This window comes from Gracilinanus agilis, chromosome 1 (assembly GCF_016433145.1).
Source record: "Gracilinanus agilis isolate LMUSP501 chromosome 1, AgileGrace, whole genome shotgun sequence".
In the NCBI taxonomy this organism is placed as follows: Eukaryota; Metazoa; Chordata; class Mammalia; order Didelphimorphia; family Didelphidae; genus Gracilinanus; species Gracilinanus agilis.
The window spans coordinates 101,079,501-101,091,265 of NC_058130.1; the positions used below are offsets into that span (position 1 = coordinate 101,079,501).

The window sequence follows — 11,765 nt, forward strand, 5'->3', positions numbered from 1 at the left end:
ATTTCAGTATTGTAACATATAAATGTGGGGTTTACTCAGGGGTTTGTGGGAGGTCTGTGGGTGGCCTTGTTATTAGCCTGTATTGTTTTTTCTGTGTTTCGCAGGGGCTGAGTAAGGATACTGATTCCAATAATTTCAGTAAAAGGGAATGTTAGTGAGAAAAGAGTCACATCGGGGAAACTGAGTGAAAACATCCAGCCTTCTGACACCTGCTGTGCTGGTTTCAGAACTTGTGACAAGCTGTGCTAAAACATCAGGAGTTTTGATGGCTTCCTGCAGCAAAGTACTTTCTGTTCCATCTCTTTTCTCTTGATTTCACACTACCTCTAGTGCCCAGAATGCTCTCCCCACTTTCCCTTTGCCTTCTAAACCTCTAACTTCCTTTAAAACTCAGCTCCTGGGTCACCTCTGGCAAGAGGTCTTTCCTAGTTCCCCCAAATACTAGGGCCTTACCCTATAAGGCTGCTATCCATCCAATCAATTATCATCTTATTTTACCTCACAACAATTCTGGAGGGTAGGTAATCTTATTAACCCCATTTTGCAGATGAAAAAAACTGAGGCAAAGGTTAGGTAACTTATCCAAGGTCACACATTTAGTAAATGTCTTAAGCCAGATTTTTTTTTTTTGTTATTTATAAAGCATCTACTATGTGCCAGGCACTGTGCTAAATAAACATTTTAACAATTATTATCTCATTTGAAAAACAAAACCCTTGGAGGTAGGTGCTAATATTATCTTCATTTTGTCTCAGTTGAGACATAGCAAATAATTGTCTGAAGCCAGATATGAACTCAGGTATTCCTGACACTTGGCCTAGCCCAGTGTTTTAAAGTTGAGTAACTGGTACTGCTCTAGATTGCACACTAATTTGGATTGCCCAGTTAACATTTTCTTGTGCCCATAGAGATAAGCAAAACATAAAATACAGAAGGAGGGAATCCAGAAAGAAAAATTATAACTAAAATTATGACTGTTTCAAACTCATTCCTCTCTGAAAATAGAAAGATATCCACCAATTCAAATCAATTCAATTCAACAAGTATTTATTAAACAAACACATAATCAGGGCAGAACATAAGTCATCTGATTCCATAAAGTACAGGAAAGAAAATTGTTCTAGCAGGAAAGTAAAAATTCCTTTCATGCTCACTTTTTTTTAACACATGAATTCACTTGTAAATCAAAAATATGTTCTTCCTGGAAATAAGAGCTCTAGCAGAAAAATTTCACATGATGTTAAGTTTTTAAAAGGTTGATGAGAAGTCTCTCTCTCCTTTAGGGAAAAAAATAAAATTCAAATTCAATTTGCTTTAATAATCCCAGCTGATTTTCAAGTTGGAAGGCAACTGTCTAGAGCTAATCTCATCAAATTTCGTTCCATCCTGCACAGGGATGCTATAGAAATGAGCAACATCCTTAACACTGTGCATCTGATGAAGCCTAGAGTTGGGTACTGCATGGCCAAATTCTTCAGCCAGCTGTGCTAAGAGAAAAAACTTTAGTTGACTCTTTTCCAAGATGGTTTCTTGCCAATCATTGTTGAGGGATGTACCAAAAACTTCCCTGACATGAGATTCTAAACGACTCTGGAGATCCTCAGGAGGAATGTATTTTCGACTTCGTGGTGGTGGACATTCCAGAATAGGTTCATCTTTCATCTCAACTACATTCTCAGGCTCCTTTACCTCTTCCTGCTTCTTTCTAAAATAAATAAATAAATAAATAAAGAGCGATGACAGTGATTATTATCCTTCCTACTAATAATATTGTTAGGATTAAAAAACATTTTAAATGCCTAGACCCATGTTGGTGAACTTATGACATGCATGCCAGAGGGGGCTACTCCCCTCTCTCTCCACACATACTCCTCTGCCTAGCAGCTCAATGGGAGTGCTTCTTCCCTACACTGTCTGTGGTAAGGTGGGGGGGCTTACATGCAGCATGAAGGTTGCAGTTTGGGCATTTGGTCTCTAAAAGGTTCACCATTACTAGCCTAGACCACGGCATTGCTGAAACTAAGACATTAATGAAGATTAAAAAAAAATTTATCCTGTTATTTGAAATCAATTTGTTCTTGGAAAGAGATGAGAATAAGACAGGATCCCTGACTTCAGGAACTTTACCAATTTACTCAGGAAGATGGGACTAATAGACATGAAATACTGGCAAATAGTAAAGACTATAGTAGTAAAGGTCAGAGGAGAGAAAAGTCAAAGAACATGAATATTCGGAATCCTAGAAAGTAGGGCAATGATGTGAGTGAAATTTGGCAAATAAGTAAACTGAGGCAATTCCCTATGCAAGATATTATTTATTAATAGGGCAACAAACCTGTTAATAATGGGGTCTCTGGCCTGCCTGCACTTGTACCAAAAGAGCCAGAGTGAGGACAGAACAGGGTATAAACTTAGATGTACCTTCCTTCTGATTGGTCTACAGTACATCATTTGGATCTCCCCAAGCAAAGGCAAGGCAATCTTGATTGGAGGGCATGTTGATGAGGAGGTGGGTTAATAGTTTTCAGTTCTTCCCTATTACTTCTTTTGGGAGAATAGAGGAGGGCAGGTGAAAAGTATCATATGAAGGCAGGGAAAGTGGGCTGGCCTTCAGATGTGATTGATTAAACCCCTTTCTTGTCTTTAAGTTATTTTAGGAGACACAGCTGCCTCTAGCAATCCTGGCTGGAAAAACATAAGCCATCTCAGTCAGGTTTCTTTTGGTTTGATCTCCCCCATGCATGCAGGTTACCCTTAACTTTGATTAGAAAAAGCAAAACAAAGCTGGCTTTTGGTGCTAGCTGTAAATAGAAGCTAGTTCCCAGCCCAATGAACTTGGGGACTGCAAGTTACCATCTAAGTCTATCACCCCTCTTCAGATACTGCCTACCCTTCAGAAGTGGTTTCTGTCAAAATAAGTAAAAGGATGGATCACAAATATTGGTTTCTAAATAATGCAGCACAGTATTTTAATTTTCCTCAACAAAAGTCTACCTAGACAGTTATAGAAAACCTTTACAGGCAGTGGAGAGAAAGGAACAAATTTTTAAGCAACAGTAACAACATGAATTAAAAGATGTGGGCAGAACTGTGGTATGGTCATAAGATAAAGAAAAAACTTGCAGATCACACTAAGAGTCATGGAAAGGCATATCATGGCTATAATTTTATTCTGTACTCAGTAAATATTAAAGGTTTTTGATATGAGTAGTAATATAATCGAACTGTGCAGCAGTTCAAAAATTCTAACCAAGTCATTTAAAAAATTACATGGGAGTCCCAATCTGCATACAATCTCATCAGTCCAGACCAACTTTTCATCTTTGTATCCAGTGCTGAGCATAGACCTCAAACATCAATTTTCCTCTTGTAAAGTAGGAAACAGAGCTATTAGGAGCTCACAATGTTACTGGAACAATCAAATGGTATAATATATGTGGAAATACATTGAAAATTGCAAATAAGGGTGAAATTATGTGATTCCTAGCCTCAAAGTCTTATTAGTTCCCAAACACTGTCCTTCAAACTAGATTAGTACCTATTCCCCAAACCTGTGCTTTTCTGACCTTGCTCACAGTTGCTTTGCCCTCCTGACCTCCACCCCCATTTTTGAAACACAAATTTCAACAAATAACTATAATGATGTTTCATGGGCTTACATTTTACTTTTCCAACTGTATCAAAAGTCTCTTGTGGAGGGCAGCTGGGTAGCTCAGTGGAGTGAGAGTCAGGCCTAGAGACCAGAGGTCCTAGGTTCAAACCCAGCCTCAGCCACTTCCCAGCTGTGTGACCCTGGGCAAGTCACTTGACCCCCATTGCCCACCCTTACCACTCTTCCACCTATGAGACAATACACCGAAATTAAGGGTTTAAAAAAAAAAAACCTGAAAAAAAAAAAAAGTCTCTTGTGGGCAAGGATCATGAATGATACTTCACTTGTATTCTATATCATATAGTGCAAGGCTAAACATAGCAGACACTTGAATATTTGTTAACTGGCCCAAAATCAGATAGTTAATATAGCAGTCGTTTCCATCAAAAATATTTAAATGGTATGCATCCATTCAACAGATCTTATAAGTAGTGACCTTTTTCTAGTAACTTGCTCTCTTGGAGAGGACAATTTTACACAAAGGCTTCTTATTACCAGTGGATTCTGGCAACTTAACTCTTCATACAGAGAAGACAAAAAGCAGAAAACTTGAAAAACGTCTCCAAGGCTATAGTGTCCAAGCTACAGCAAGGATTAAAATGGCTTATTCCTTAATCTTGCAATCAGACTAGTAGAATATGACAATATAAGAGTCATTGATCACCTGTCATTCCTTTTCACTGAGGATATACAGTAAGACTAGAGAATATTGCCAGGAAATGGCTTGATAGTACTGAAAAGGAAAAAATTAAAAGTATAGTGGGCTTACTTAGAGGTTATTATAGATTAGGCTTCAGAATCAGAGGACTTTGGTTCAAATTCCACCTCTGAAACTGTGTGCCCCTGGGCAACTCACTGAATCTCCCTGGGCTTCAGTTTCCTCAATTGTAAAAATGAAAGGGACTGACCAAATGACCTTTGAGTTCTAGCTCTAACTTTTAAGATATAAACTGACAGACCATGGAGTACTTGAAAACTTTAAAGATGATCTAGTCCTGAGAAATTCTCCAGAGACAGAAACTGAGGATCAGATGTGGTATTCTGAGGAAGTATAAAGCAAGGAGGGGTAAATTAATGGGGAAGAACAAAGATTCATTCAGTCATTCATTAATGAAGACCTGAGTGTCTAAAACTATGTTTTTATATCCTCACACTGATTGCAATTTTCAAAATATTCCATATTTACTGCATTTGGCCTCCCTAACAACTTTCTAAGTAGGAAATGTTAAGATCACCACTGGAAAAAACTAGGAGACACCATTTAATTTCGGAAAATGTACGTTGAAAATTGTTATTGCATGTAATTGGGAAAATATCTTTGACTAAAGGAATGGTTCGGGGGAAACCGAGACAGCGGAAAAGGCCCTGGTCCGGGAAGTCAAGGGGCCTGGGTTCTAGGACTGATTTTGTCAACAATCCCCAGGGTGACCCCGTATAAGTCACTTGCTCTCAGAGCCTCAACTTCCCCAAGTATAAAAACAAAATTGGGCTAATGATATCCAAGGGCCCTCTGACCGGAACGGTCTATGATGTTGGTTGAACCCATTTTATAGCTAGTCTAATCTAGAGGGGAAATGGGGAAGTGGAAGGGAGAGGGCCGTTGGTAGCAGAGCTATTCTCATTACAGAATCTAAAGCTGTGGAGACAGACAAGACTTTGGGGATATTTTCCGATGGGAGTCGAGCCCCTAACTGTATAAATAGGGAAACCGAGGCCCAGAGAGGGGGAGCGATTTGTCTCAGGTCACAAGGCATGTATTCCGAATCTACTTTCCCCGTCCCTTTACCCTTCTCGGCCTGGTCCGAGACTTTGGTTCCCTCCAGAGGGCGGTCGAGCCCTTTCGGCTATGGGTTTCTACCTGTCCTGGCCCCATAGGGCCCGATATGGGGTCCTAAAGATCGTCCTCGTGAATCTCCCGCAAGACAAGTGGATTCCAAGGGGGGCCGCCATGACAGTCGAGGGGCGTGAAGGTGAAGAGCTAACTCCGCCCCTGTCGTGCGCCGCCACAGAGACCAATCGACGTGGGGAGAGGAACCGCGCTCACTCTCGGCATGCATGCTGGGAATTGTAGTCTAAGAACCCTGCACGAAGCGGCGGGGCATGATGGAAGTTGTAGTCCAGTACTGAGCACTCCTTAAGGGCAGAGGCTTCTGTGCAGAATGAACAGTTGGTGCTCCCGGAGCTAGAGCAGAAAGTCCCTGGAGGAACAGGAGAAAAGTTCTGTAATGAACCCGTTAAGTTTATACTTTATTCAGGAGGCAAGTAAAACACTCATTCCCTCAATTCTATTCTAGAGGAGGAATCGGACCATAGTAGGAGGGACAAAGGAGGGGCACCAATAATTACGTCATAGATTTAGCCTTCTAAGTCGCCTATAGAGTCTAATCCCCAGAGTTTTGCAGATGGGTAAACAAGCCCACGTGAATAGCCCAGGCTAAGCCTTCTGCCCCCGGATCAGTCAGATAGTAAGAGGCAGAGCTCCATTTTGAGCCCAAGTCCCCTGACCTCAGATTGCTGACTCTTCCCCAGGCACCTCGGAAGCTGAGGAATAAATTAGAGAGGAAGAAAAGGAAGGTCTGTAAGAGAGACAAGGACTGGGAGAACTCGGAAATTAAGGCAAAGGAGCAGCGGTTCCCAACGTTTTCCAAGTTGAAAAAACTTTTTTTGTTTTTTTGTTTTGTTGAAAAAACAACGGGCCTTAAAAAAACAAAAGCAAAAAATTTTTTTTTTACTTAAGAGTAGTTGTGTGAGAGGCAGGAAAGAGTCTGGAAAACTTACTTAGATGTCTCATGGCAAGTCTCTTGACATCAGTTTACACATCTTTGAAATGGGGAGAATAATAGCATTTAATCCCACAAGGTTGTTGTGGGCATGTGCCCTTTGATCCTCACAATAACCCAAAGGACACAACTGAAAATGACTGAACAACAATATAGTTGCATCTCTCTCTCTCTTCTCTTGACTAATAAGTCATATTTTTTTCTACATAGTTGTAAGGTTTAAAAAGCTCTTTATTAAATAAGCTCAGGAAGATGGTTGGTATCACATGTTCCAGACTTTTAGAACCCAGGTGTCCTGATTTTAAGTCTGCTGCTGTTATGTTTCTATCTACTCAGCTATCCTTTTGTATTGTTTTGTTTTATATGCTGCCCTAATGTGACAGTTTCTGCCACCTTCCTGAGCAGTAGATTTGACTTAACAGAACTAATTTGTTGATTTATTTCAGAGATTATTGAGATTTGAGTATACAGTCATGACTTTTGCTCCAAGATTTAGTCCCATACTCCACTATGTGACTCTGGAAACAGGAAGTAGAAATGCTTTGTCCAGGGCCCAAAAGAGAGAACAAAATCTTATCCCTTGGAAAATCTCAAAGGAATGATGTCCTTAAGCCCTGAACCTAAACTATGAACCTCAACAACTTCAAACTTTAAAGCTGAGAAACAACAGGTTCTTATTCTGTTAGCTCATATTCCTATAATCCTTTATTGCTGCCTTTTGCTTTTTATATCAGTCGTTGCAGAGCCTGCTCTCCTCTCCTTCCCAACTGTCAGGACACCCAAATTAATTACTTGGTAATGCCTCTCATTTTCCTGACTTTTCTTGTTCTCCAGATCCAGACTTAGCATCTGAACAAAACTCCAACTGAGATGTGCTATGATCTTGGCATAAAAACAGTCCTTTGTACAGTAGTAGTTCAGAGTGAATTTTGCTGCTGTCAGTCTCTTACTGTCAAAACCACTGAACTAGGGGACTGCTAGGTATAAGGATGATGGCAGAAATTGTCTTGTTATATTAGTTTAGAGATGAGTAGAGAAGCTGGCTTGAGAAAGAATTGGAGTTTGAAACAGATTTGAGACAAGAGTGTCAGTTTTCAATGTTGACAGTATAGGTTTTCTGTGGCAGTTACTCTCTCTGGGTGTGGCTTTTGGGCTCTCTCGGAGTGCTGGGAGCAGATGGCATCTTCTTTTTTCTTTCTCCTCACTGTCTGAGGTAAAAGGAAAGAAGAGAAAAACCTGAAGGAGCTGAGTAATTTCCTTTTCCAACTTGGGAAACACTAGGGGCTGTCTGTTGCTGTTTCAAAAATTGTTTTATCTCAAAAACCAAAGAAAGACCTGGTCTTTGGTTTGGACTCTGAGTTGGCTAAGTTTAAAGTCCTAACTTGGTTCTTGCTGAGGCTCATCCAGCTAGCCTTTGTAATTTTTATAACTTACAGACAAAGTTAAGACATATACTATAAGGATAATAATGTTAGTTTATTAAAGAATAGAGAAAATTTGGGTTAGTCAGATCAGGAAGGATCAGTGTAGCCTGTGAAAACAGGAGAAGCGGTTCCTTGCTGAACCACGGAGTTTTATTTGGGTGGAGTTAGAATACCTTAGAGTTAGAAATCCTTTTTTATAATTATATTCTCAATAAATTGTTTATTTTTTGTATAACAAGAGTCTCCTTAGTGTCCTTGCACCTGGCCCTGAAGAGAAGTTCACTTATGAGCTTCACTTTACTTATATAAACTGAAGATATTTTGTAAGCACAGCAAACAGAGTATCTAATCAGTTTATATCTATAATCAGTTCATTGAGTATATTATTTTTGCACAGTACACTCAGAGTGAATTTTTCTACTGTCTGTCTTTTTCTGTCAAAACCACTGAACCAGGGAGCTGCTAGGTGACTCAGTAGATTAAGAGCCAGGCCTAGAGATAGGAGGTCCTAGGTTCAAATCAAGCCTTAGATACTTCCTAGCTTTGTGACCCTGGGCAAGTCACTTAACCACCATTGCCCAGCCCTTACCACTCTTCTGTCTTGTAACCAAGGCACAGTATTGAGTTTAAGATGGAAGGTAAGGGTTAAAAGAAAAAAAAAAAAAACACTGAACCAGTTCAAAACAAACAGTCTGAATGGTCCTTGAGATGGGGCAAATTCAAACTTGCATCACATCCAGGTCATGAAGCCCTCTGATCCAGACAATTTGATGCTGGACAAACTGACTTGTCACTAAGGAAACTTTACCATTGTTATGCTTATATTTCTTTGTCTTATCACAATTATATGTATTAAACCTGTACCCTGGCATTTTGAGTTAGGTTAGATTCCCCTGGGAGTCTCTCCTGGTCATCCCGTAACTTGTCTTCTCCCTTCCACAGAATAAATTTTACTCATTTTTTTTAATTTAAACATTTGTTAATAATCATTTTTAACATGGTTACATGATTCATGCTCCAACTTTCACCTTCACCCCCCGCACTCCACTCACCCATGGCCGACGCACATTTCTACTGGTTTTGTCATGTGTCCTTGATCAAGACCTATTTCCAAATTGTTGGTGGTTGCATTGGTGTGGTAGTTTCGAGTCCACATCCCCAATCATGTCCACCCCAACCCATGCGTTCAAGCAGTTGCTTTTCTTATATGTTTCCTCTCCTGCAGTCCTTCCTCTGAATGTGGGTAGCATCTTTACCATAAATCCCTCAGAGGTGTCCTGGGTCATTGCATTGCTGCTGCTACAGAAGCCCATTACATTCAATTTTACCACAGTATATCAGTCTCTGTGTACAATGTTCTTCTGGCTCTGCTCCTTTCACTCTGCATCAATTCCTGGAGGTCTTTCCAGTTCGCCCGGAACTCTTCCAGTTTATTATTCCTTTTAGCACAATAGTATTCCATCACCCGCATATACCACAGTTTGTTCAGCCATTCCCCAATTGAAGGACATACCCTCCTTTTCCAGTTTGTTGCCACCACAAAAAGTGCGGCTATGAATATTTTCATACAAGTCTGTTTATCTATGATCTCTTTGGGGTACAAACCCAACAATGGTATGGCTGGATCAAAGGGCAGGCATTCTTTTATAGCCCTTTGAGCATAGTTCCAAATTCACAGCCAAAATGGTTGGATCAGTTCACAGCTCCACCAGCAATGCATTAATGTCCCAATTTTGCCACATCCCCTCCAGCATTCCTTACTCTCCCCTTCTTTCATTTTAGCCATTCTGCTAGGTGTGAGGTGATACCTCAGAGTTGTTTTGATTTGCATTTCTCTAATTATTAGCTCTTTAGAACACTTTATCATGTACTTATTGATACTTTTGATTTCTTTACCTGAAAATTGCCTATTCATGTCTCTTGCCCATTTATCAATTGGGGAATGGCTTGATTTTTTATACAATTGCTTTAACTCCTTGTATATTTGAGTAATTAGACCCCTGTCAGAGTTTTTCATTATAAAGATTTTTTCCCAATTTGTTGTTTCCCTTCTGATTTTGACTACATTGTTTTTGTTTGTACAAAAACTTTTTAGTTTAATATAATCAAAACAATTTAATTTACATTTTGTAACTTTCTCTAACTCTTGCTTGGTTTTAAAGTCTTTCCTTTCCCACAGATCTGACAAGTAAACTATTCTGTGTTCACTTAACTTGTTTATAGTTTCCCTCTTATATTCAAGTTGTTCACCCATTCTGAATTTATCTTGGTGTAGGGTGTGAGATGTTGATCTAGACCTAATCTCTCCCATATTGTTTTCCAAATTTCCCAGCATTTTTTGTCAAATAGTGGATTCATGTCCCAAAAGTTGGGCTCTTTGGGTTTATCATACACTGTCTTGCTGACGTCATTAACCCCAAGTCTATTCCATTGATCCTCCCTTCTATCTCTTAACCAGTACCATATTGTTTTGATGACTGCTGCTTTATAGTATAGTTTAATATCTGGTACTGCTAGGCCCCCTTCCTTCACATTTTTTTTTTCATTATTTCCCTTGATATTCTTGATCTTTTGTTATTCCAAATGAAATTTGTTATGGTTTTTTCTAATTCAGCAAAGAAGTTTTTTGGTAGCTTGATAGGTATGGCGCTAAATAGGTAAATTATTTTGGGTAGAATTGTCATTTTTATTATGTTAGCTCGTCCTACCCATGAGCAATCAATGGCTTTCCAATTGTTTAAATCCAGTTTTATTTGTTTGGAAAGTGTTTTGTAGTTGTTTTCATATAATTGCTGTGTTTGTTTTGGTAGATAGATTCCTAAGTATTTTATATTGTCTAGGGTGATTTTAAATGGTGTTTCTCTTTCTACTTCTTGCTGCTCTAGTGTGTTGTAAATGTATAGAAATGCTGATGATTTATTGCAATTATTTTGTATCCTGCAACTTTGCTAAAGTTGTTGATTATTTCTACAAGCTTCTTAGTTGATTCTCTATGATTTTTTAAGTAGACCATCATCTGCAAAGAGTGATAGCTTAGTCTCCTCCTTGCCTATTTTGATACTTTCAATTTCTTTTTCTTCTCTAATTGCAACTGCTAGTGTTTCTAGTACTATGTTGAATAATAGAGGTGATAATGGGCATCCTTGTTTTACTCCTGATCTTATTGGGAAGGCTTCTAATTTATCCCCATTGCATATGATGTTTGTTGATGGTTTTAGGTATATACTGTTTATTATTTTTAGGAAAGGTCCTTCTATTTCTATACTTTTCAGTGTTTTCAATAGGAATGGATGCTGTATTTTGTCAAAGGCTTTTTCAGCATCTATTGAGATGATCATGTGATTTTTGTTTGTTAGACTGTTGATATGGTCAATTATGTGGATGGTTTTCCTAATGTTGAGAACCAACCTTGCATTCCTGGTATAAATCCCACCTGATCATGGTGAATGATCTTCTTAATTACTTGCTGGAGTCTCTTTGCTAGTAATTCTATTCAAGATTTTTGCATCTATGTTCATTAGGGAGATTGGTCTGTAGTTTTCTTTCTCTGTTTTTGATCTCCCTGGCTTTGGAATCAGTACCATATTTGTGTCATAAAAGGAATTTGGTAGGACTCCTTCTTTGCTTATCATATCAAATAATTTGAATAGTATTGAGATTAGTTGCTCTTTGAATGTCTGATAGAATTCACTTGTGAATCCATCAGGCCCTGGCGATTTTTTCTTAGGGAGTTCTTTGATGGCTTGTTCAATTTCTTTTTCTGGTATGGGATTATTTAGGTATTCTATTTCTTCTGCTGTTAATCTAGGAAGTTTATATTTTCGAAAATATTCGTCCATATCTCCTAAATTGTTATATTTATTGCCATATAATTGGGCAAAATAGTTTTTAATGATTGCCTTAATTTCC

The 11,765-nt window shown here is 38.9% G+C and overlaps 1 protein-coding gene across 1 annotated transcript; it reads right to left on the reverse strand.

Moving 5' to 3' along the window:
* Positions 1-1,044: 1,044 nt before the first annotated feature.
* MRPL50 (mitochondrial ribosomal protein L50) lies at positions 1,045-5,611 on the reverse strand. The gene is made up of 2 exons (XM_044657010.1): positions 5,511-5,611; positions 1,045-1,705 (listed from the first exon to the last, which is right to left on the reverse strand). The coding sequence occupies exons 1-2, from the start codon at positions 5,600-5,602 to the stop codon at positions 1,315-1,317; spliced, it is 483 nt and encodes a 160-aa protein (XP_044512945.1). The 5' UTR covers positions 5,603-5,611; the 3' UTR covers positions 1,045-1,314.
* Positions 5,612-11,765: the final 6,154 nt, after the last annotated feature.